The following is a 27,423-nucleotide window of genomic DNA, read 5'->3' as shown; positions in this document are numbered from 1 at the left end:
TCACTTTAATAGAAGATTCTACGTGATGAAAAAAATAATGGTCAGGTTAAAAAGTTTGATTACATTGCAATTGCTGTGAAACTTATGTAAGTGACTGTATATGAAACATGGGTAAAAGGGTTGAAGGATTTACGAATAATTTAGTTTTCTTGATTTTACATTTTGGAAAGAAGGAGGGTTTCTAAGGTTTAAGCCTCTAATCAAGTTGGAGGATCTGTCACTGCAAGGTTAAGGGGTCAATTAACACTGAGCAGCCTGCTCTACAGTAGACTGGGCACAGTGCACCCACTAGTGGCTCAAAGGCCAAATTTCAATCAGAATCGCATCAAATGAATATTGCTGATGATTTTAAACAAGAGGAGCAGTACTGTTTTTCATTTTAATAGAAACAAGAATTTCCAACAGTAGTAAAAAAGCAAAAACAAAAAAAGCAAAGATATCTACCCCAGAAGGTTTAATATTGACTCATTTTGTAAAAAAAAATATAGAACTGAATCAGATTAATTAAAAAAAAAAAGTCTGAGTATGCATTTACAAGTTGTCATTAATCTGATTTATAATCAGATCATACATCGCCAGCCACATCTTTATTAAAAAAAAAAAAACTAACAGTCTGATGTGTAGTGCCTGGTCAGATACTGGAAGCATGTTGTTGAGAGTGCATGAGCTCAGAGTCTCGTGTCAGAGGGAGACTCCGTATCTGCCGTCCTGCCTACCTGTCCGCCTGACTGCCCTCCACAGTGAGCTGTCCGATGGGATCACGTCTGAATGGAGGAGCGCGGTGTTATTTACCCCCCCCACCCCCCCTCTCACAATGAAATGCCACAAGCTCCATTCACCTTCTCTGCCTCTGTAACAGCAGCTCTCTGCTGAATCAACCCAACCCCATGCAAGCAGAGAGAGAGAGAGAAAGCGGGAGAGGGATGGGGGAATATGAGAGGAAAAGGTTAGGAGAGGGAGACACAGAGCTAAAAGAGAGAAAATGACAACAACGATAGAAACACAAGAAATGGAAAATTGAGCAAGAGAGGAAGGATGTGGAAAAGCAATGAGGAGACAGAAATGAAGGAAAAAGAGAACAGGACGGTAACTGTGAGTGACAAGAAATGACACAGAGAGAACAAAAGATGCCTGAGCATGGTAAGAGGCAGATGGATAAAACAATGAAATATACAGTATGTGGGTATGTGAGAAAAAGATACCCACAGACCTAAGAAGCTGATCTTCCTCCAGTGTCATGGTGACAGTAGGAAGTAAAGAGGCTTCCCTTCTGCCCCTGAATGAACAATAAAATCAAATACACACGGGCAATAACACACTCATCTAGAAACATATGGGTATGAGTGTGTAAAACATGCATGTGACATGTCAGTGTCGACTGTGCTTAACTGCAGATAATTGCATTTGTAGGCTGCTGCTGTGTATGTGTGCTGAGGCATTTCTTTCAGCCTCTGGGGAAGCATCGCTCTTCAACACATTGCAGAGAGACATCCCCTGCTGTTATTTCTGGTTTCTTTATATATTATGCAGTGAGCTATTATATAAAGAGCTGCCTCCTCTCTTTCTTTTTTATTTTTTTCTCCTCTTCTCTTGCGTCCTACCTCCCTGCTTCTGGTTCTTTCCCTCAGTGGGAGGATAATCCGGAATCCTCTCGGGGAAGCTTTGATCTCCCCCTCATCTTTCCGAACTCGTACACATGCAAACACACGCATATCGGACTGAGAGCTTCTCTGGGAACTTCTGTTTACAGTTTCCTGTGGATTGGCTCTGAAGTGACTAGAACTATGGATATTTTCTCATTAGCAGAGAGGTTTCCCAGCAAAGCTTTGTCGCCATCCTTGAGGGTTTCACAAACAAGAGTCGAGACAAAATTGACAAAAGCACGAATGCGCTTCAAAATTGGCAGTGGTACTGATGTAACAGTATATTCCAGTCAGGTGGCCCTAGCCTTGTACACTGCAGCAGTATCAACACCTGCTCCAAGGACAGCCCATTGATTCTGCCAGTGAGGCAGACAGACCAAGAGATTGATGACTGTGTTGGCAAGTGGCAGCCGGGAGAGAAATTGACATGTAAGTGGTGGAGAGTGAGGGAGAAACGGAGTGGAGGGCGGGAGGAGGAGGAGGAGGAGGGGAGGGATTTTCATTCTGTGCATCGGTGGATGTGAGCAGAGGCGATGTGTGTGGTGTGTCCTCGTGACAGCTCAGCAGCTACACCACATGTCTGCCTGGGAAGGAAAAGGGGAAGCCTCTCCTCTCTTTTCTCCTCCTTTACTCTCCTGTTCTCTGAAAACAGTCTTGTACTAGTTGCCTGATGCTGTTGCCATGGCGTTGGTGTGTCCTGGTAATTGGCATACAGACACTTACTCAGAGGCAGAGAGAAAACCGTGGGTTGATGTCACCTAAATTGGGGAAGGATGCAATTATCTCCCATCTCTCCTTCTTCCTCTATTTTCTTTTTTTTTTCCCTTCTCTGACCGTCTTCCCCACTCTCTGGTTGTCTCTCGGTGCAGGCTGTTAAAAATAGCCTTCCACAGACACCCTGACAGCATCTAATATTATTATGGGATGCAGATAATGAACAGGCTTAGGAGTTCTCCACAATGGCCGCCACACTCGGGGATGTCAGGAGACAACAGAAGACACAAAAGAGGGAGAGGGAGAGGAGCGGATGATAATAGAGATAATGGCGATAAAAATACAGAGCTGTGCATTCACATTTCTCAAAACGTGCCCCATCCTCCTCTTTCTCTTACCTCATTGTTTTACTGTAGAGAGGAGAGGCATTGCCGTGTGGCTCGATGACATTCCTTCACAATGGCTGACTTCATAAAAAATGGCTTTAAGAGATTATTACAGGGGCTAGGAATTTAAGAGGATGGGAATTATCTGCAGTGGTCGCACAGCTGGAAAAAAAAAAAAAAAAAGAAGAGGAAAAGTTACATCTGGAATCAAAGTCTGAACAGTGTATGTCAGTCACTCAAACACTCCTTCATAACTCATGTATACACCAATACCAAGCCGTAATTAGGGCTCCCCCCTCCTCCCCATTTTCTGTCAAATCATGTGTTCTGAATAGAGTGTGTTGCTGGGGCTGGCAGACTACAGCAGGGGAAAAAGAGACAGAAGAGGGAGGGAGAGAGCGAAAAAGGGAGAAACAGAGAGAGAGAAAGAGAGAGAGAGGCAGGGTAGGAGGGGGAGTGAGCGCTACAGCAGTGAGAGCAGCGAAGCAAGACAAATCCAGCGGAGGAACCCCCCCCTCCAGTCAGATGAACATCGCTGCCTCAATCCCTCCTCCTCCTCCTCCTCCTGTCTCCATCGCCGTTTTTTCCCCTCCTCCCTTCCTCGCTTCTTCTCCATTATTCATCAGCACACTGAGAGTCCCCAGCTCAAAAGCTCCAGCTGCTGCTGCTTCTCCAGCCGATCCACCGAGCCTGCTGGATCTCCTCCTTCGCCTAACCTAGCTACAGCCCTTGCTTTTCTTCCACATCCATCCAACCATCTCTCTCCCCTCGGCATGGAAACTCAGAGCTGGCCCTTTTCTGCTGCTAAGAGGGAGAATGAGCCCATCATCGAGCTGCTCTCTTAGCTGCTGAGAAGAGAAACACGAGAGGAAAGAAGAGAGGATTTTTTGTCCTTTTTGGCGCTGAAAGAATCCTGTTCAACTGCCTCTATTTTTTTCTATTGGATTACAGTTCTGGCTTTGTGTAGGAACGAGAAAACGGGGTCCAAAATGCCTGAAGCCAATTACCTGCTGTCGGTGTCTTGGGGTTACATTAAGGTGTGTGGCGCTTATCTACGTAGCTTGCTGGGATACCGCACTCAATTCATTGTAACCCACTGTGCTGTCTTACTGTTGCATTAAGGCCCGAAATCTAAACTAATTCAGCATTTTCATAGTATCAGTTGTTTTTGTGGAGCTTTTCAGGACACCATGCTCCTAATTGCACCAAAAGATATTTCCATCGTGGTGAGGGGGGGGGTCTGACAGAATGGTGTTTTGTGGCTGAGGCTCCATCTTGAGCCCTCTGCAGAGCTGTGTGTTTGTATGTGTATTGGTGTGTATGTGGGTGCACGCGCATGCATCGGTCTGTCATAAACAGCTGCTACTGCAGTGCCTGGGTCTCTGTATACTGTCAAATGCATCTGTCTCCTTTAACTGTTTCATCTATTCAAAACTCTTCAAAATATATAAACTACACGGAAATTGCTAAAATGTTGGAACAAAAACAAGTGTCCGGAACAGTGTGCAGATTTTCCTCTTGACATCATTGAAATTCTTGCACACTGACGCAAGTAAAGCACGCAAATAGGCCCCAAAAATGTGATTCAGTGTAATAAAATTGTAAATTGGTTGCAGAGGGTGAATTGAGGGGAATTAAAAGGTGATAGCCTCCCCAACGGTAATACAAATAATGATCCGCACCCTAATGAATTTAGGGGAAAATGGGGGGAATAAGATGTGTGTCCCCCATTGTTTGTACACTAATTAAATAATATAGTTGAGCTGCTGGAATGAAACTGAGTACTGCTGTATTTTCCATGGAATCTTGTACCATAATTTCTCCCAGGCTTTCCCTCAGTGGAAACTAACAACATTTTTTTTTCTCTCTCCCCCCCTCCTCTTTCTCCCTTGCAGTTTAAGAGAATGTTGAATCGGGAGTTGACGCACCTATCTGAGATGAGTCGATCGGGGAATCAGGTTTCCGAATTCATCTCCAACACCTTCCTAGGTAAATGAAAGTCTCATGTACATGCACTCAAAATCACTTTCACAAATTTCACAAAATTGGATTGTTACAATCCACCATTATCATTACAGACTCTGATCACGACCTGTTTTTTCCACCAAAAATACAAATATCCACAAATATTTGGTTGTTCACACAAATACCCACTTCTCTGATTCTTTGCCGCATTGTTTGTGTGGAGGTTCGGTCTTTTGCATGATGCTAAGCTGTGCAAGTTGTTCTGGCAGGCTTTTCTGTGGGGGCGTACCATAAAACACTGCGCCATTAGGCTTCGTCTAGAGGTTTATGACACCAGGCTCGAAATGGCCATTAAAATTTAAGTGAAAAATATATATTTCTGTTTTGTAAGAATTAAGAGAAATAAAGGTATTGACGTGGTTGACTTCTTTATGAAAGGTGCTGTTTGAATGACAAGAGAGCTTGTTAGCCAGAATCTGAGCAAGTGGATTGGAACTTGATGCTGTCAGTGTGGGTTGCACTTTCAAGATCTGAGAATAGATAGTGATACGTAAATATATGTGAATTTGTATCATCTTTACAGGCAATGCGTGTGTGGTTTGTCACCCACATGAATAAAATGTTCCAAACCACATCATTAAGCCAGAAAAACAACACGTAAATGCGGCAGCAGTGCAATAACAAATTTTTGCTTGATGAGTTCAAAGTTGGCTTTTGGTAAATTTGAGATTTCCACAGATGCATGGTGATAGCTAGAAGACAGAAGCACAGAGCTCAGGGACAGACGAGTGAATGACTTAAAGATAATATAGATTGACAAACAAAAAGGATAATGGAAGCCAGACAGAATGTATGTAGAGGTAGTTAAGACTATTTATAGACATTGTGCTTCCGATCGATCGGCATCCTGATCCGGTGTAGTGTTGTTGGCGGATCCCTCACCACTGGATCATAGAGAGCGAGAGGAGGGGTGAAGAGAGAAAGAGGAGAAGCGAATGAGGGAGGGAACTGACTGAAGAGAAAGAGGAAGTCGAGGTACAGAGGAACCCCCTTTGCTGGCAGAGAGATGAGCTCTGGTGACTCATCCCCATCTTAATGCATCTTTGTCAGCAGGGACACCTTGTTGTCCCTCCGGCTCTCCCTCCCTCCCTCTCTTCCTGCCCCGAGAATCCAGACAGAGATGACTATCGCTTTGATAAAGAAATCAGGATTACCCTGTTAGTAGTAGGAAGAAAGAAAGAACATTAATGAAAAGGGGGAAAAAATGGCTGCAGCCAGCAGCACAGCTGGTCTGGTTTGGCCTCAGATGACCAGTAGGACTGTTTAATCCTTCCATCCATTAAGATTAGTATCACATCAGTAATCCACGTATTTCTGCTTTATATTATTTTTATGGAAGCATTCATTCAGGGCATCTGAGAAATTACATTTTCCTGCCATATGTCTGGTTCTGCAGAGGTCATTCTTTTCAAATCCCCATCAGTTTATCGTGAACTATGTGTTTTTTTTTTTTTAATTTATGGCTGATGTTGAGGCGTACTGCTGGTAAAACAGAACAACTGTGCTCATGGAATCTGGATAATTTCCTGGATAAATAAGATCACAGAGTTTCTCATGGAGAACTCATGCAGACTGTGATTTCTCGCTTTCCGATGAGGACTGTTGGCTGACCGCCTGTTGGCCATTCATTCACGTGTGCCTTTCCCCCGCCACAGCTGTCCTCCCAACATAATTCTGTCATAATTCCCTTTGATCGGCCAGCAGCAGAACACACCTAGTTTTGGGAATTTACTGTGAATGGGAAAAAAAAGTCCTCCCCTGTCCCTACTGTATCTGCGTCTCTCACAGGAAAGTATATGGGGGAGGATGAAAAGGAATCAGATGAAATTGAAATAAATGTGGGAGGTGACAGAGGACAGCAAAGGAGACTGAATAGAGCAGGATACCTAAGATTTTTACTTCATCTGCTTAACTTGTTTGTAAATCCGTGTCTAAAATGAGAAGAAAGACTCACATGAGAGCAAGATGCACAGGAGAGAAAACAGAGGAAGGAAAAAACGTGTAAGATTGTCTACCCATGTGACTGGATGACACAGTGCAGGCCAGACTGCAACGGAGAGACTTAATCAGACTAGAATCGTGAAAACTGTGCTATCAGTGTGTCAGTGTTCACTGTATACTGGTACTCTAATATGTAGAAATGTTTGTTAAGAATGATACCGTGAACTTGTCTCCCTCACAACCCGATCTCTCTCTCTCTCACACACACACACACACATATACAGGCCACACACAAACACCACACAGCAGTGGTGATACTGATGGCTTGTAATAAATTAGAGCGCAATATATTGCTCTTCCCCTTGTTTCCCACGCAGCACATGTCTGAGAGTGCTTAATTGCCCATTCTCAATTACCACTGGAGGACTGAGGAGAGAGAGAGAGAGACATACAGAAAGGCAGAGAAACAGTGTGAGAGGGAGAGCATGAGAGTGAAAGTGATTATTTGAATTACAGCTGGTAATTGAATAACCCTCCACAGGGGAAGGCTGATAGGCCAGCGATGAGCTGAGTCGAGGCTTGATAGATGAGTGCACAGCTCACATACCTGCCGATAGCCAGTCCCTGCAGGATTTCATTCAATTCTTCTTGTGATTGCAGTAAACACAAGTGCCTGGTTGCACTTTTTCAAAAATATTACGGGAAACTTAGCCAAAAAATCGGCACAGGAAACATGCCAAGTGTGAAGACTGATTTATCTCTCTAATGATCTTGTTTCAAAGGAACATGAAAGCCTAGCATGTTTTTTGTGTTTATTTTTGGATTTCTCACTCTATTTATTTGTGGCTAGACTAAATGTAGTTGAATAGATGACCAAACATTAAAATCCCCCCGTTTAGTGAGTGATTTGATAAAGCTGCAAAACATGTGGCAGCTTATTCAATGACCGACTTAACTGTGCAGAAACACCAGCTCTCAGTCTGTCAATGGACTGACCTATGAGAGTGAAAAGAACAAGAGATGAGATGTGAGCCACCTGCTGAGAGAGCAGGGAAAAAAGTGCTGTGAGGGAGGGAGAGGTACGGAGACGAATGAACAGTCGGAGCTCAGAGAGAGAGACTGCAGGTGGAGGACGGGGAGCATGAATGAACAAATGAATGGACAGACAGATGATGAATGAATAGGTGAATCACTAAATCTCTCAGGAACCAATGTGCCGCAGGTGTTTCTTAGTGCACCTGGGTTCTCAGGCAGCCTTCAAACAGAGTCACGCTGTATGAGGTTAAATGAGAATCTTAACCACTTCTCTCTCAAACATGTCTTGTCTGTCTTGCATTATTTTTTGTAAAGACTTATTTCTAAAATACATGAAATCTTCCCTCCCTTCAGACAAACAGAATGAGGTGGAGATCCCATCACCGACATCCAAGACGCGAGAGAAGAAGAAGCAGCAGAAGCAGCAGCTGATGACACAGATCAGCGGGGTCAAGAAGGTCTCCCATGGGCCCTCGCTCTCCAGCAGCAGCATCTCACGCTTTGGCGTCAAGACCGATAAGGAGGAGCTGCTGTCCAAGGAGCTGGAGGACCTAAACAAGTGGGGCCTGAACATCTTCACCGTGTCGGAATACTCCAACAACCGACCTCTTACTTGTATCATGTACGCCATCTTCCAGGTATGAAGCGTTGCTATGTGCTATTATTAGTACTCTCCATACCATCATGTCTATTACATAATTGTTGCCTTAAATGCTACTAAAACTATCTACACTAATTCCTAACTATGATATGATGTTTTTTCAAGGAGCGGGACTTGTTAAAGACATTCAAGATCCCGGTGGATACGTTTGTGGCCTACATGATGACACTGGAAGATCACTACCATTCAGATGTGGCCTACCATAACAGCCTACATGCTGCTGACGTAGCCCAGTCCACACACATCCTCCTCTCAACTCCAGCCCTCGATGTAAGTCATAACAATTATTTGAGACAGAAAGGGTTGTGCTCTGTTTTTTAGTGCCTCGGGTCAGGTTCTTGTTACAATATCTTATCCACATTTGTCTATCAACTCCGGAGGTTCTAAATCGTCCCTAGCTTTGACTTGGGCACCAGTGCACATCCACAGAAATAAGGGAAAACTAAATTAGAGAAATATGCTTACATCACCCCATGTGCCTCTTTCCTGGATCACCACACCATCCTTGAAGAGCAACATCCTTCCATTGAATCATCTTTTCCCCTCCTCCGCCTGCTCCGACACATTACAGTTTACTGACAAAACTTCCTTTCTTCCCTCCAACTTTAGTCCCTCTTTTGTTAGATTTTGTCAGCTCTTTTCCTTAAAGGCAGAACGTGACAGAAACAATTACATTTCTTGCCACATTAAGGTTAAAAATCAAGTTTTCATGTTTAACCCAGGGTCTGTTGTCTCTCCCTCACACAATTCTCTGGGAATCAATAGTTAGTGGACATGGATTAATGGCTGTGTTCTTTCTGATGCTATTTTTTATCTTCAGAAATTGTTAAATTCTCTCTTCTCTTTCCTCTCTCCTTCTTCCCTGTTGCTCTTTTACAGGCGGTCTTCACAGATCTTGAAATCCTTGCAGCCATCTTTGCTGCAGCTATCCATGATGTTGACCACCCTGGAGTATCAAACCAATTCCTAATCAATACCAGTAAGTCAAAAATGTCACTTTACACATGAATAAGGGTGTGTATTCAACAACCTAATAGCGGCAGTTGTAATAACGACCTCTGTTCGCCTCTGTCCAGACTCTGAGCTGGCGCTGATGTACAACGATGAATCTGTGCTGGAGAACCATCATTTGGCTGTGGGATTCAAGCTACTTCAGGAAGACAACTGTGATATTTTCCAGAACCTCACGAAGAAGCAGCGACAGTCTCTACGCAAGATGGTCATTGACATGGTAAAATATTGAGATTTATATTCTTTTCTCTTCTACAACCCTCTTCATGTAAATGATAATCTGTCCAAATTGTCCCAATGCTGATTCTTAGGATGGGATTTTTTTTCTCTTACTTTCTTTAGGTTTTGGCAACTGACATGTCCAAACACATGAGTCTATTGGCTGATCTGAAGACTATGGTGGAGACCAAGAAGGTGACGAGCTCTGGAGTGCTGCTGCTGGACAATTACACAGACAGAATACAGGTAGGTGTTTGTTTTTGCAAAGCAACATTATATATATTATACATATACATTGTACATTATATGGAGCGTGAGTTTGGGACTAGACATACTGTAAGCCCTCCACCTCTCTTTTACCTGCTTTTAATAGCTCTAATCAATAGCCAGTGTTATTGGAGGTCACTCAGCCAATGATCATTAGCCAGCCTCCTACATAGCTGACCTCTGCTCCTACTGTCACTCCTTTTCTTACTCCATCCATCTTCTTTTTACCTGTAAGTGCTCCCCCACTCCACCTTTCCCCTAATGGCCTTTCTAGGATTTCTTCTTTATTAGACTGTTGTGCAGACCAGCCTCCTCTCATAACAAAGAGCATGATAGAATTAGCCTCATGTCTGTTCTGCAAGAATCTAATTTCTCCTAAATCTAGTTGTTGTAAAGTGATCTACCACATACATATTGGATATTGGATTATACATCGGAGAGGCTCATTGTTCCCAGTTTTTACAACCCCCCCCCCTCAAATTTTCACCAGGATTTTTGTATTTTTGATATGTTTATGAGATTTCTAGCCCAACACATACAATAGGGGATATCTACCTTATGATGCATTTAAGTTAATTGCAATTCTGGATCATTTCTAGGTGCTGCGTAACATGGTGCACTGTGCTGACCTGAGTAACCCCACTAAGTCCCTGGAGCTGTATCGTCAGTGGACTGATCGGATAATGGAGGAGTTCTTCCACCAGGGAGACAGAGAGAGGGAGAGGGGGATGGAGATCAGCCCTATGTGTGATAAACACACAGCCTCCGTGGAGAAGAGCCAGGTAGGCAATACTGCACATACAGTAGAAACCGCATTACGCACGAGCAAGGATGGCTGTACGAATTTATGTACGTCCATCACAACTTTAAAAGAAACTTATTTCTAACTATTGCTTGTCTCATTCTTTTCCAGGTGGGTTTCATTGACTACATTGTGCACCCTCTGTGGGAGACTTGGGCCGATCTGGTCCACCCTGATGCCCAGGACATTCTGGACACGCTGGAGGACAACAGGAACTGGTACCAGAGCATGATCCCCCAGAGCCCTTCCCCGCCCTTCTATGACCAGGGCACGCACGGACACTGCGGAGGCACTGGAGGGCAGGGAGGCGGGGAGAAATTTCAGTTTGAGCTGACCTTGGAGGAGGAGGACTTGGATGGAATAGAGAAAGATGGTGAAGGGGAGGAGGAGGAGGAGGAAGAAGAGGAAGAGTTAGAGGAGGAGGAGGATAGTCTAGGAGATTCTCGCTCTCCTCCCCTGGACTATTTGGACGATCAGGCGAACGAGGAGGGTGGCATGATGGAGCCCACGACGGCAATAGAGATCGTGACACACGAGGCGTCACCCACAGACACATAGGGCTTCCATCATCAGGCTCACATGGTGATTTGAAAGTTTTTGGAAAAAGAGGGGAGATCCTCTTGCAGCTGTGCTTTTTAATAAGCCCACAGAAGCAAGGGCTTAGTTTTGGCCCGCACAGGGGCGTCTTGCACTTGGGTGTTTGAAGCCAGACACGGACGGACAGTTTCAGTGATGCGGCTTCAGAGTTCTCAGGAAATAATTACTGCGGACATTTTAGTCTTGATGGACAGGCGAGACTGAGGGTGGAACTTGAAGGATTTTGGCCAGTTTGGGAAATGGTTACTTTTCTTTTCTGGACTGGCATTAAATGGACATTGACACTACTGAGAGAAGTTTTGTACCTTAAGACTTTTTTACAGATATGATATGATCTAGAAGTAGCATAGAGTAAGATCTACTGATGGAGACACGTTTGTATAGCAAGAGAAAGTGTTTACTTTTTTCCTGTACCATTTGTCAAAGGACTTTTGTGTGCCTTTTTTACTAATGTCTTTATATAGTTTTTTATTTATTGAACACTCTAGTATGTCTGTGAAATGTTTTTTTTTCATATCTGAGAGAGCAAAATCTTTTTTGTATGTTAAAAGGAGAACAGTCTTCCATGTATTGGGCAATAGAGAAATCCAAACAAACGTCGACAAACAACTCTTGGACAAAATCATCTTAATAGGGAAACATGAAAACCCACATTATACGCACATTTTGTCACATTTTTTTTCTCAATCTGAGCACAAAGTGTTTTTCTTTACACATGGAAATTTAAACATCTATGTTCATTCATGGTTCATGTTACATGTTCACTTTGTTACTTTCTATGCCAGTTAATGAATGTCACAATCACACTGAAAAACATTTCTCCTATTTTCATACTCAATTTCTTCAGCATATCTTTTCTTCTCCTTTTCGTTCAGTCTGCAGACCATTTTGGCTTCCTGCCTTTTCACACCAAAACTGAAATTTAATGCAAAATGCTCAATGTTGAGATAAGAACTCACACTTGCAACTATAGAATCATACATATTCCAGCTAAATTCATTGTAAAACTATGATTTGATTTATGATAACATTTTGTTCTTTTTACTTTTGCATCATGTTTCCATGTGGTGTGAAATGGAAGTTAGCCCTCTTCAAACCCTCATAACTTACAATCTACCATCAGATGAAATCAGCAGAAGTACAAGCAGGTCTAAAAACAAACCGTTCAGGACAACAAGCTGCTTAGATCTATGATAAAAGAAATGAACTCAGACAAGGACGAAATACACAACAGTGGTGAATCTATTTTTAGCCTACAGGTATGCTGCAGTCTTAATAATCCTGTTAGTTGGAACAGGTCCTGACCCCAGACCAGTCTGATGTAACGCCCCCCTGCCCCTCTGCAATCAGGCCCAGACCAGATGATTAAAGGTGCTCTTACGGCTGCCTGTTTGAAAGGCGCTCTCAGACCCTCATCAGTGCCATTATTCACATGGTTTACAAACCCCTCTAGGCTCCACGGACACGACCCCAAAACAATCAGGCCGGCTATTTCTTCCTCACGATAAAAAATCCCTCAAGTGCTGCTTCTGCTCATTGACGTCAATTGAATTTTTGCCCCTCCCCCCTCCACTGTATCAGGTTTCCAGGACAGTCGGGTTATTAGGATTTGGCACAGATGGAAATGCTGGATTCAGCATGGCAGACTGTACCCTTCTCAAAAAAAGAGGAATAATTGGGCACTCTAGTTTTAAAACAAACCAGAAAACGTCTTTTTTTTGTATATTTCAGTGATATGTAGGGGGGAATGGTTTGAAAATGGTTTGCAGACCTCACATTTCTGCTTCTGTGGCTTCTAAAATGGATTTTTCCAAAACTGGATGTTCTACTTACATCTATTATCATGTCTCTCCATTTTCATTTTGGTTTACTGATATAGTCAAAGGTACTTCATCTAATTTCACTCCAGCATGCTTAAGTGGCAATCGTTTGTGTGCAGTATGTATGTATGTATGTATGTATGGAAGATTTTGTATGTGTGTGTGTTTCTGTATGTTTGGATGTGTTGACTCTGTCATCAGGCCTTACCCCCATCACTCCACATCTTTGTCTCTACCGTTTGTCGCTAGGAGCTCAAGTTGGTCCTTTTTGCTGTTTATAACAGTGTGTATTTATTCTATACTTTAAGCTTGTAAATAAGAAATACTGGTTCAGTGTAAAATCTATTTTAATTTATATGCACTTGCATTACCTGGAAGTGGTGGTGTCTAATGTGTAGAAGACTCCGGATTAGAGTCTTTTTATATATGTATTATATATTGTTTTATATATATAAATATATATAAATATATCTAAGTATATATTCGCACAATGTTTTGAGTGCCCAGCAGAGCAGCAGCTAAAGAGACATGTTGTTGTTGTCATGTGAGAACCTTGCAACTCCAAAATAGCATTTTTCTCTTACTAAAAAGTTGAAATTGTCAAGAAAATGAAAAATGTTATACTAATTTCATTAAACACATTTTTTTTGTGATTATGGCATCACTTTGAAACATCAATTAATATCATGGATGCTTTTAGTATTGCTGAAAAGCTTTTCTTTGTTAGATTTATTAAATAATGGCCCAAATTTTCTCATAGGTCTACAAATATCTTTATTTCCTCTTTGTTTTTTGAGTCAAACAAACCTGGACCAATTTAGTTTTTGGAGGTACAATGTTTTCATCTGACAGCAGCAATTTGGTAACCGAGAGGTGACATAGAGGACATGTTAAACTGCATAGGCTTGGATATAGGATACATACAAGCTAGCTAAGGAACACAGAAGCTTAGTCAATGCTTGGTATCAAAATACACAAATAGCTTATTTTCTCTCAGCGGCTTGTCACAACCTAAGCTTCTACATCCAGCATTTGAATGCAGATTGCTGATATACGAGGCCAGATACAGGTTCGACTGACAAACACAAAGCAATCGTCTCCTTTTACACTTATCACACTTCATGTAAAAGTAGATAACACGGGGACGGTATTGGTAGCATGCTACAATACGCCCGGCACTGACGTGAATCGTTCTGAATTAACAACAAAACATGATCTTATGTAACTGACTGTGCTAATGTGTGAACTCTTTCTGACCAAACTTGTTAGCAGTTTTGAAATTCAAATTTGTCAGTATTAACACTGTTTATCTATGTTCAAGCTTTTTTTGGTCCTAGTTGTGTCCAAATGGTTAGCCAGATTTAGCACTATCTGCATGAGAGATGGGTCTTTTTTATTGTCAATAATATGTTCAAGTCTGCCAGTTGTTGCAGGTGGGTTATTAAATGTTTCACACAATGTATGGTATTCAATTGTATATTGTGTTCAAAAATAAATCTGAAATACTTTTTCTATGAAGTGATTAAAAGCAAAGCATGAATATATTCCATCTGTTTGTTCTGTTTTTTTTCCCCTTCATAGCCTAGTTTTCTCAACTATGGGTGTGAACAACAAATTGGGTCACAGTCATGCTTCTGGTGGTTTCCCACTTGTTTGTCATGTTTCATTAGGCTGCGCCCCAATACGAAACTGTATTAACTGAGCACCTGGGTCCTGTGCTGAAAAAATAACCTTTAATATTTGAAGCAATGTCAACAATAGAGTCTAAAATCTGTGCTAACAGCCCCTAGAGGCCTATGCTGCTCCTGACACCCAACCTGACCAAAGAGCTGTGAACCAATTTACAGACTGAGCATACAAGCAACACTGCCATCCCAAAAATACACACAAATATCCAACCTCAACACGATATTAGACTGCAAAGGTGCAATGCAAATAAATATTTAACAGTTATAGATGTAAGTCTGCATGTAATTACTATTAAACTATTTTCAGCATCAATTAATATGCCAACTATTTTTTAATTAAATGTTAAGTCTCTAAAATGTCAAAAAAAATGTGAAACATGCCAACACATGTAATGTTTTTGAAATGCTTGTTTTGTCCGAACAACAGTCAAAATCCTAAAGATACCTAAATTTACGATGATATAAACACTAAAAATTAGCTAATCTTTACATCAGAGAAACTGGTACCAGCAATTGTTTCATATTTTTGATAAATGACTTAATCACTCATCAAAATTGTTGTAGATTATTTGCCTGATGATCAAATACATTCAACTCTGTATGAATGATACATGGCTTAGTTGAACCCTACATGACAAAGACATGAGTACAAAAAGAAAAAAGCGTATTTATTCGATTGTGGTTCTGTTTTGAAGATTCCCACAGATAGTCAACCACAATCTAATTGTTTTTTAAAAAGCCACTAAAAGGTCAGTGGCCTGGCCTTCCATTCTGTGAGAAAAAAAACATACCACAATCAAACCCCAGGACAGTTTTGGAAAGTGAATTCAAGAAGTGGAATAAGAAATGTGTATTAGTACATCTGCACTATGTTACTCTTCATTCTCTTTGATGTCATTGCGTTTGCTGCATCATCACAGAGGTTTGGCTCTAATATGCTAAGACGGGAACACAGTGTGACACAGACTCAGCACCGCAGCCCACACACAATCTGACAGGACTGTCCTGATGTGCCATAAGGCCCTCTCACACACAAACACATATACACACACAGACACACACAAACAAACATGGCGCTCATGTTTGCATGCATTCAAATGTACACACTCAAACACCACAGACGCCTCTTCCCAGCATCAATGGTAGATGATCCTGTCATCTCTTCATTGATGACATTTACAACAATTTCTGAAAAATTCTTCACACAACTACTTCTGGCACTTTTCATGTGTAAAATCAAGTAAAAACACCTTACATATCTTCCAGGAGAGACTGTCTAAAAACATGCAACGTTATCCCAACATTTAAACGATTACCACGCCTCAAACCTCTTTATGACTTTTCACCCCAAGTGCAGCAGTTTGTAAAAGAAACACCTGTGCTCCAATGTGGTCAGACACATTAACTAGTTCCTTTCTAGCATAACCTTGTCATTGTGCTTTCAGTCCTGTATATTTGTGTGTTAGTTAGCATAATATTTCAAAATATACTTGGCAGAATCTTTGACCACAGGTCAAAGAGAAACTGTTAACAAGTGGTGCAGATGGCCCCAACATGTGGACATCAATGTTGCACTTCACATTTTGACTCATAACTCTTGAACCGTGAGGTGTTTTTTTTCCCTGAATTTCTTTGGCCTAAACTGATTGCCTGCCATTTTCAAGATTTGCAAATAATTTTTTTTCACATATATATATAGATTACCAGAATAAAAACTCTTCAAAAAAGCAACTACAACCAAATTTGGATGACAGGTGCACATCAACTCTGAGCAATCTTGAAAATTTTTATTACATTTTTACAATAAGTGGCGTTACAGCAACATGATGAATTTTTATGGACATAACTCAGTGGGCTCATGAGTCTGACTCAACTAAAATTTTACATAAACTAATTTGTACAAGACCCTAACGTTTCAATACAGAATTTCGGTATTCTACGAAAAAACAACAAAGTGATCATCTGCCAATCAGTCTTATTATCCACTTCTGTACATTGTGATGCTGATCCAGGTCCAATTGAAAAAAAAAATTGAAACCTCTTTTAAATTGAAGTAACAAATTCAGGGGATTGAGCAACCTCAGTGGATGTATGAACTGTCTGAATGCTCTCTGGTTTCAACTTCAACAATCAACCTGACTCTTGCTCTGTTGCAGTACCTCCTATAGTGACTCCCCACTAACATTAACTAGGGAGGATGTGGATGCTGAGTTGTTAAGCTGTTTTACTGCTACATTATTAAGCTGGTTTATTTAACATGTGGGATCTTGTACATGGCCGCAATGAGAAGGCAATGAAGCAATGTTTCCAGGAAAGTTCTGTTGGTCCGTTATTTCCCACCAATGACTGGTTTGACTTTAGGGTTTATAGACTTTTATACAGTCACACGGAACAAACAATTGTGCAATCAGTCTTTTTACTGTATTTACTGCAACAACTTCCGTCTTTAAAAACACAGGGCAGTTTTGCAAAGTGGTCACAGGTGTTACAGTGTTACATTTTTCTTGGGGCGTTAGAGCGAATTAGTTCAGATCCACATGTTCGAAACTGGATAGAATTACTAAAAACAAAATAATATAATTTCAAACATGTTTCCCTCTTAGTATCATTCCAAAATATTTTCTAAAAATTTAAAAATTTTGGAATGCTGGCCTGTTGTGTTAGGTTCCTTCTCCAAAATAATGGCTATTTTTAAACTTTTGACTAAGGAAGAATTATTCAAAACGGATCTAAAAAAAACACCACATGAAATGGGTAAGAGGCTGGTGTAATTTCCATCCATGACCCTTCATATCTAATTTCACAGTGACCCACGATAAGAGCTCTGAAGCTGTTTGCCCTTGTATCCACTCCAACTTAACTTTAAAAGAGAATCACGAGTGAATTATATCACCAGGGTCTGTCATGTTATTCTCTCTCGTTGTGCTCATCTATCGCTTAGCTCTTATCCTTGAATTTTCATATATATATATATATATATATCTCCTGTTATTTCCTCCACCTCGCTGTCCTACTCTCTACTCATCTTGCCTCTGACACAACCTATTAAAAGCAAGAGATTTTATTTGATGAAATTACTTGCGTGCATATGACGAAAGAAAGATGGATGGAAGGAGGAGACAGAGAGACATATGGGACAGTAGGCCTCCCCTGTCACTCCTTTCCGAAGGCACGGAGGTTCACAGGGAAGGCGGAGTTATCTAATAAAGCTAAAAACAGAGCAAAGCATTTCCCACCAGTCGAGGTAAATGACACCACTTAACTTGTCCCCTGTGTTGCACAGAGGGTTAGATCATGGATATTTTCAGCCAAGAAAAGGAAATGGTTATGTTGAGAGATAATAGGAATAAGCTTAAATAAGCTCAAAATTTCCCCATTGTATCCTCACCATGTGAATGAATGAGAGAGAGAGAAAGACATTCAGAGAACAAAGAAAGAGAAGAGAGTATAGGTGCGTACACATGGAAGAATACCTCTTCTTAACTGGCATCTCAAATATCTTTCTTTTAAAACAATATGGGAAAAAAATCTGCCATTGCGGAGAGAATATCTGTCTTCTTTCAAATATAAATGTGCTTCAAGAATTTTCTAGAATCAGTTGTTATTATCTTAATAGTAGTTTTAATAGTAGTACAACAGGGAAAACTGTAATAATACTTCTAATCATCGCAGCCCATTCTTCCTTTTCTTTTAAAGACAAATATTCTTGAAGTCTGAAATGGTAAGATAACTAAATGTTCAGATGAATTTGTAAATGTATGTATATCCAACTGTTAAATTGCCAATTTACTGGATTTTGAATCATTTGATTTTAAAAGTTCAACCGAGGGCATTGAGATGTTTACAGTGGTTATTTTCATCTATGTTGTTATGTCACACTTGAAACTGCTGCAACACTAAAGATACAGATTAAGTTGTAGTTTCATAAATCAAACTCATCCCCTGCCCCAGAAGTTCGCCACAGGTAGAATATTGCAATGCAAGATCAAACTACAACGTTTAAGATTTCCTTTGTTCCTGCTGCTATCACAGTATTTCACAGCCACAGTCATCTGTGCACATGCTAATGACGGCTACCATCACTGCTGCACTGTTTGTTAATGTCTGATTTTGTCCTAATTTATATACCTCTGACTGAATAAATTTCCCCTTTTGGATTATAAAGTTAAAGTCAAATTTGAATTTGAATAGGAGGAGAAAGTGAGAGAGAGAGAGAGAGAGAGAGAGAAAGAGAGAGACACAGACACATAGGGAGACAGAGAGGGAGAGAGAAGCTGATGTAACTCCTTTAAGCTGAATAGACGAAGGCCTTATTGAGATGTCGGGTAATTAAATTTAAGGTTCCCGAGCCCACGCATTGTTATTTCACAATGGTGCACTGACAAATGTGGATTTTTGTTAGAGTCTTTATTCTGTTAACCTACGTAGAACTGTGCTGGCCTGAAAAACATCTTTGCTTGAACAAATATGTAACTTTTTTTTCAGTTATCTCAGACAAAACAAGGTATTTTGCATGTCAACTGTTTTCTGCCCTTTAAATAGCTTAAAACCAAGTCATGAAATCAGATTCAAACTCTGGCTGTTTAAATTATAGTTACATGCAAGTCAAATGATCTGGTTTTATTTTTTCGCAGATGTTGATTATTAGTGTTTCACAGCTGTCTGTAGAGTGACAGCTCATATGACATAAATAGCATTAAATACAGCATGTGAGAGAGGAGTGATGGAATTACAGTTACTGTTACTGTAGGTATATATAGCACTTACAACATGCACACCGATTGTTCATAGGGTAGATTTAGGGCCTGGTCCGTTCAGTGTTGGCTTAATGTAACAGCTTACAGTGATTATGACCACATAGGGTTAAATATCTTCTCTTTTAATGCAAATTATGTGGCCCCTGCTTTTGCGTCATTGTGGTTTTATAGCTGGCTGCAGGGCCAGCTGGGTCAAATACTGCTGCTGCTGCTGCTCTCAGAGGAAAGGAACACTGTTAAAAATGACAAGCTTGGCAATTGATTTTAATTTGCATTAAGATTTATCAAGCCATCTTACAGCACTGACAGATAATTTTGTAAAGAAAAAGAAAAAAAAAATTCACACTGAGACTTACTTTTCTGACTTGAATAACATGCATTTTTCTAAATGAAATAATTCTTAAATTTTCTTGTTTTTGTCTCATGATTGTGTCATCAAACCAGCTGTGCTGTATTTTCCTTAATCAAGCAAATTTGAGGCGTGAAAACAGCAAAAACAAACAAAAAATCATAAAATATATCAGTGCTAGACAAAAATCAGCAGTTGCACTTGTCTGTTTGTACAGTAGCTATAGTGGCTTCCAGGGAAAAGGCAACATGATAGCCAACCCAGGTCCCCTGAGGCTGCATTAACCTTGTAACTGAAACAAGTAAATCATTCTCGTGATGGATGTGGCTATTAATATCCCCAGAGCCAATTAGAGGAGAGATGATGAAGTGGCTGAGAGTGCAGAGAAACACCATGGACAGCCTGTGTGCAGAACCTCGGCCAGTCTTCATTGTGCTCACTAAACTGGTAAGAGCACAAGTGGACACATCTGGCAATATTTTGGAGATGAATGCCACCACTTATGGCTGGTGTACGTTGGAACCACAGAACTGGCAATGTCTTCTAAAACAAGCAGTGGTGTTCACAGACACAGTCATGTAAACCACATGTCTAAAATATGCCACAGTATATTCAGGAAGATAGTATCTAAAAGGAAAGAGGAAACAAGTTAAACCTTAATAAGCCCCAGTCTAGGAAGAGCAGTGGTGTTGTGGAGGTCAGGGCTCCAAAGCAACCACCTGGTTCCTGAGAGCACCATGATCTCCCTCCCAGGGTAATGTTTGACATAAATGATGAGCAGTGTCTGAAATTAACCTTTTGATGCACTTGCCAAGGGGACTGGTAGATGAAAGAAATCCACCGTCCAAGCATATTTTTTACCAGCCGAAATAATGAATTGCCTTTTTGTGTGACATATACATTAGTTTCAGTACATTTCGTTGAGATAATAAGGTATTAATAGCTATTTAATCAACGGTTGCTGGCAGCAGACCAGCAGCAGACTGGCGGCAAGTGACAGTTTAGCGGAGCGCTGCGGTGTCGAATAGCTGATGTCACGTAACGGTAAAGAGTTCTGCCAAACTAGGAGCACTTGAGATGGTCTGTGGCTGGCGCTCCTTTGCCTCAGACCATCTTAAGTACTCCTACAGTTTCGTAGCACTGTTTAGACGCGTGTAAAAAACCACGTGTCAGCGTGTCTACACCGTATAGGGACAAACATGAGTAATTAACTCCGACCCATCATGCCAGATATTTTATTACATGACTATTTTGGTACAAATATTTACCCGCCAATGTGGCTCATAGCCTTGTGAGATTTACTTGTCAAACAGAAAACCTACCCACATTTGGTGCTTGGCGGGTGTTAATTTCAGACCTGATAGTGAGTATTGGCTGCCAGGATTTGGGTGGTTACCATGATCATTTTTCAGTTAAAATTTGCACACAACAACTTGATGTCAAAATAGTGTTGCCAGTTCACTATGCTTACTATGGTTTATTGCAGCTCATGAGTATCATTTATGAAGTCTAATATCAGAAAATACCAAAACAGTTTTGCTCCAATCAAGTAAACTCCCCAGAGCAGGTGGGGCAAAGACTGATGATTGACAAGATGTTTGTTCAGTGGGCCGAATGTTTTGACATCAGCCACAAATCCTACTAGGACATAGTGGCTGGTAACATCATCTTACATTTTTGTATTGCTTCCAAGAACTGTAGACTAAAATCAATTTTTGCTTGGTCAATACTCTTCATCATAGTAACAGACTACCTAATAATATCGTAAAAGAAACACAAGCAGCATAGGTGACACCAACACCTCTTTATGCTTCTTCAAATTCATGAACTAAATAAAAAACACTGGCTATAATCCAACTTCTATCCAGTCATCTAGAGAAGTGAAAGGCCCTGGTGTGGCCTTCCTGTCCTAGATAAGAGCACTGAATAGAAATGTCTATCTGTTAAAATTCTTCCTCTGAATCACTTACATGAACAGACGAAAAAACAACAGTGAGTTATCGTCTCAATTGCTCACTCCATAGGAAAACAAGAGGAGAAAAAAATCCTAACTGAGAGCTGGAATTAAGAATGTGTGTTTTTCCCGTAGCGTGACCAATTTCACAGTCATTTCTGTTTCCCTTTTCTCTGGTTCTTCCACAGCTGTGTCACTGAGCCCTTTGGTTACATTACTCTAAACTTTATAAATCATCTGTTGCTCTCACGCAGCCCTCCCAAATCATAGAGGTCTGCAGCACATGGGAACAATTCTTTGGCTTGCGTGAGAGCTTGTGTGATGACACACATGTGTCTTTCACTTCATTGTTCGCCCGTAATGCCATTCCTTCCAGTAATCTCCTGTACACAGCATTTATAGTTAATGACAGACTCACCTAGGTCAGCTACAGGGCTTGAACCTGGGTCATCTTGTTTAAAGAGTCATTCTCTGACCACTAGGCAACCCTATTATCACAAACAATATTTCTGATTGTTCTCAAAAGTATTGCATCACAGAAAAAGGCTGGTGTTGCCTACAACATCATCCTTGAGGCTCCTGTTAGTCAAATTGAATGTATTCATATAGTCGTAAGTTTGTCCCAGACGACTTTACAATCTGTACAGCATTCAACACTTACTATCCTTAGATCCTTGATTTGGACAAGGGAAACCTAAGAAAACCCAAACCCCTTTACCTGGGAAAATAAGTGGGACAAAGCATCAGGAAGAGCAACAAAGGAGTGATCTCTCCAGGGCAGAAAAAATATATATTAGGTGTCATATGCACAGAGTACACAGGACGCAGAACTAGAAATACTAAGTATACTGATACTAACTAAGAACTATAGGTGTCAGATAAACAGACCTGAATAAAAAATTAGCAGAAATTATAGCTCAACCAATGGTGGGTTTTTGAGGCTGAAACCAATATTGATGTTTGGGAGTTTAAAAAAATGTGATAATGATATGTTGGTGGATAGTTCATAAACACATATCATAGAGAAACAATCTGGATATAGATTTGTTTTTTTTAAATTATGATCGATACATACCGAATGGTACATTTTACAATTGAAAAATCAGCTTGTCAGTGCTCTCTGGTGGACGATGTAATGGATACACTGGGCCTCATGCATGAATGTTTTCTTATTTTTCTCTTATATTTATTCTTGCACAAAGCAATAATAGGAAAATAAGAAAATCCTACATGGGATTCAACAAACCATCTTAACTGCCTGAACTTGTTGTAAACTGTTCATTTCAGCCTGATGAATGCCAGCTGTTCATGAGGAGGTGTGCATTCATGAGACGTGATCATTGGCATAATCCACACCCCTAAAATTGCCGTGTAAGTCTCCATGTTCTACTCCGTTTGTGGGCAAGTTTCATTCACAGCAAGTTACCAAGGAGTAAAAACACCACACAACTTCAAGCCCTGCTTTCAGAAATCAGAAGGCAAACACATAACAAATTTAGGAGCGACAGTAGGAGACCCGAAACAATGAGAAAATATGAATCCAGCTAACATGTCATCAGAGCAGCTCTGTATTGTGACAGAAATAAAGAGGGAATGCTTTGACATGATGTTAGATGCTAAAAAACATCTCTCTAAAGTAAAGCGCTCTGAGATGGGAGGCGGTGGGATGTGATGGTCACATAGATATTAAAAGGAGAGTATTATACTCCACAGGTGATGTTATACTGTCAGCTGCAACACAAGATGATACTGGACAGAGACCTGCAGAGAGACACGAGGCAGCTGTCGAAGTGAGAGAAGTTTCCTAGCAACTACTGAAATGTAGAAGTTGCTGCAAACCTTTTAAATAAATTAGCAGCCATGATGATAAAAAATATGTTAAACAGAATATAAATTTTGCAAGTTTTTTTTACTTATATATTATTAGATTTTATTCCATTTTTTGTTGATTTTGGTATCATATATGAACTCAAATTAATTTAGATTAAGATATTATAATTTTAAATCAAACAAGTGTTTCTCCCCTGTGAAGAAAGGCAGAGATTTTCTATTAATGACACGTACGATAGCTCTGGACCACTCGTAAATTTCGTTCGTATCTAAGAGAAAATTCTAAGTACAAAAAACCTGATGAATACCACAAATGATCTTAAATCACTTGTGTGTGCATTTTAAGAACAAATCTGTTCCTACAAGTGCTTCTTGCATGAGGCCCACTGTTTCTAAATTACCTCAAACCTAGTTTGCATTTCTGTAATGCAATTCCTTGTTATTTATCTGCCAACATAGACAGAGATACTGATATATCTGCAATAAGCTAATAGCAGCCTGATTTATAGGTCTAGCTCTAGCAGAAATATTAGAAAATACTGTAACATTACAAAAGCCAACTGAAGACTGCATGCAAGGATGAAATGTAGCATGTAGTTGCTTTGCAAAAACATGGATAGAGGAAATTTAGCAGCTGTGACTAAATGGTAAGTATGTGAAATAATATGCAATATAGAATTGTAGGAAATTGATTAAAGTGATAATCTTATTTATAACATGTAATAATGTGCTAAGATTAGACTGTACACTTAAAAAAATCATTGTGCAGTGAGATCGATGCATGGTTGTTCACCTGCAATAGTTCCCAAAAATAACCCTGGCTGGATCAGTTGTATTGTGTCATTTAAAAAAAAAAACAATTTTACTTTTGATGATTGAATGTGCAGAACAAGAGTCGTCATATTTAAGATAATTTATCAACATAATGCCACATAATGTGATAGCGGCAAAGAACTTACAGCAAATAATATACTATACTAAAAGTTACTGTATTGTTAACCAGCTACAGTACAGAACACACACACAAAAACACTAAAAAAACACTACCATGGTGGTGTTCTAGCTGTAGATGTGTGATAGACTACTTTGTAGTATCTGTTAAGCTTCATGTAATTTTAGATAAAAAAAGATAAATTGACAAAGACAAACAAACTGCAAAATCTCCCCACACATATTTACACAAGCTATCAACAATATTGATGAGAGAGAATTAAGATCTTAAGTTGTACTTTTGACAGTTTCTAAAAGGCCTAGGTTGGACTGCCTGTAGACCTGGACCTGATTCTCTCTCCTTTAGATACATCCTTCATTCATCTTCTTTCTTTTCTACTTATTTTCTCAATGCCAGCTCAATGTTGCTTTAACTCTGTCTTTACTCCCATTATGTGCTGTTCCTGTCCCCCTTTCTCTGCCACAATTTTCAGTGCAGGAGCTCTGATCTGTTCTGAAAGGCTAACTGAGCATGTGCAGTGGTCTGGTTTGGCCTCATTGAGGAGAGGAGATCTCACGTTTCTGACAAACCTGAGTAAATGTTGTGGTTAAAGACATTTTGGACTCTGTTCTGAACACCTCATGTTGAGTCAGTCGTCATGGGAAAGGAGCCTTTGGAGCTGAGGAAATGATGAGCTTCACAAATCCAACAGCAGCAGCGTCAGAGTTCTGAGTAAAACAGAGAAAAAGTAATAAATGTAAGTGGCAGACGTGGGGTAGAAACAGCAATAACTGCTTGGAACCAAAGATTTCACCAAAATAAAAAAAATTCAAACAAATTAGTATCTTTTCGTTTTATACATTTATACATAAGATTGTTGAGCTACATCTTTGCAGTTCAGCTGATCTGGTAGATAGGCAGTGTTCCCTCAACAAATTGATTACGGTGTGTGTCCAAGTGTGTGAGTCAATGAGTACACACGCACAGAGAGAAAAAGAGCAAGAGAGAGAGAGAGAGACAGCCAGCCAGACAAGAGACACAGTGTATTGGGATTTTGACAGGGTTTTTCTCTCACATCGTATCACAGGGACGACCAAGTCCTCTCTGTCGATCGGGTTGCCGTGGCAACAGTGCCAGAGTTGAATACTGAGACACATTCTCTAGACATTTCTCTGTGGGATAACATCTCCACAGTGTAGGCGACGTCTTGTACCGCAGGAACCAAACACAGATAAACTCTGACACACTCACACTCTCTCTCTCCAATACCATTTGATATTAGAGCTGAAACGATTAATCAAGTAATTGATTAATTAGTTGATCACAATTTTGATAATCGATTGTTTATGTAATTTTTTAAAGCAAAAATGCTTCTTTAATGTGAATATTTGCTGCCTTTCTTTGTCTTCTAATGATAACAAATACCTTTGAATAGCTTTGGGAGTGGGACAATTGGTTGAACAAAACTCAAAAATTCAAAGATCACTTGGAGTTCAAGGAAAATGCTACAGATGATGGTCAGATCTCATGTTCATTTCTAATTGAGTAAATTAATAAAATTTAAATAGAGACAACTATTTTTGAATCATTTGTGGGTTTTCTAGAGGCCTTTTTGTTAGGGGAAAAAAAAGAGAACAGGGTGTGCCAATAGTCGCAGCAGGTCCCCTCACACACACACACACACAGCCTCTCGGGGAGTCAAACATGCATGCAATGCGTACCGACCAAAACAGTAGCCTCCAGTAACATTAATAATATACAGTAGGCCGATATATACTCCGAAAAACAAAAAAACCCCTTTTGCATACTGATGACAGAAGAGGATCATCACGCGGATCAGGTACAGTTTACATGTTCTCGGGCCAAGTTTTGGTCTCATGGTCTGTTACAAACAATCGGAAAAACAAATGTGAGTGAGCAGCATGCGGGGAGAGACTTCCTTGTTATGCAACGCTATTGGTCTGCACGTCAAAATATTGTGGTTAGCCGGAGGATATTTTGCAGGATCGGTTGAAATGAATTACTAATAAAGGGGGTTGGTTAAGTGGAGGGGCAGGTGCATGAATCAGCCCAATCAATAGCAGAATTTACAAAGACATTTACACGTGGTATTTAAATCCCATTTTCGCTACTTTGCTTCACCATGGGTGTGGATAAATAAAAACAATAATTAACGTGCAAAAAGTAACTTACATACGTAATTTATGTAACATCGAAGAGGAGCAGATAGTCTTTTCTTCTTGGGTGTTAACGTAGTGCTGAGATGTGGTTTGGTGCCCCAAGTGTAACGTTAGACATTGTCCACCACCAGTTTGTAATGATAATAAAATACATCCAAATACAAATAATAATACGTCCATGGTTTGTGCCGTTAGCATAATCATAAGTTTTACATTTGAGACTTTGAAACTAAAACATTTTACTTTAGCGTTGTTTTTGCATCAGAAATATAGCCTTCATAGATAACATTAAGGTGATTTGACAACACTTACGGCTTTCAAAAGATATTTCCTGATTCACCACCGGAAATTTATATCCAACTGGGGCAAAAATATCCCATATCGTACAACGCCACTGCACGGTAACGACAGTTTTAACGAGCTTCCCAAATCTTACAAAGTGTCAACGGTCAAACGGTCATGGACGCCGGAAGTGGCACCTCATCGTTCATTTTGGCAAAGAAAAGGCTAAAATAAATGCAAAATACATTAATAAAAATAATGAATTAACATATTTAAAAAGGTGTTGAATAATATCAGTATGAACAAGTTGTCCTGATAATAAAACGTTAAA

General features: G+C 40.2%; 1 protein-coding gene and 1 long non-coding RNA gene across 6 annotated transcripts in view; one reads left to right on the top strand and one right to left on the bottom strand.

Moving 5' to 3' along the window:
- pde4ba (phosphodiesterase 4B, cAMP-specific a) overlaps window positions 1-14,665 on the top strand; it is a 190,718-nt gene extending 176,053 nt beyond the window's left edge. For 4 of the 5 annotated variants that reach the window (XM_067596451.1, XM_067596452.1, XM_067596453.1 and 1 more), the window contains 8 exons: window positions 4,639-4,732; window positions 8,099-8,382; window positions 8,511-8,675; window positions 9,285-9,384; window positions 9,482-9,636; window positions 9,759-9,881; window positions 10,502-10,684; window positions 10,816-14,665. In XM_067596451.1, coding sequence (XP_067452552.1) covers window positions 4,639-4,732; window positions 8,099-8,382; window positions 8,511-8,675; window positions 9,285-9,384; window positions 9,482-9,636; window positions 9,759-9,881; window positions 10,502-10,684; window positions 10,816-11,262 — 1,551 coding nt within the window. In that variant the 3' untranslated portion in view covers window positions 11,263-14,665. Of the gene's footprint in view, window positions 1-2,901; window positions 3,781-4,638; window positions 4,733-8,098; window positions 8,383-8,510; window positions 8,676-9,284; window positions 9,385-9,481; window positions 9,637-9,758; window positions 9,882-10,501; window positions 10,685-10,815 lie in introns of those variants that run through there. The other variant, XM_067596455.1, reaches the window with a different exon arrangement.
- LOC137187513 (uncharacterized) lies at window positions 347-27,423 on the bottom strand. The gene is made up of 3 exons (XR_010929224.1): window positions 27,123-27,423; window positions 25,221-25,358; window positions 347-2,905 (listed from the first exon to the last, which is right to left on the bottom strand). It is a non-coding gene; the product is annotated as an uncharacterized lncRNA (long non-coding RNA).

Source organism: Thunnus thynnus, chromosome 8 (assembly GCF_963924715.1).
Source record: "Thunnus thynnus chromosome 8, fThuThy2.1, whole genome shotgun sequence".
Lineage (NCBI taxonomy): Eukaryota > Metazoa > Chordata > Actinopteri > Scombriformes > Scombridae > Thunnus > Thunnus thynnus.
This window is presented reverse-complemented; position numbering and strand designations above follow the sequence as displayed.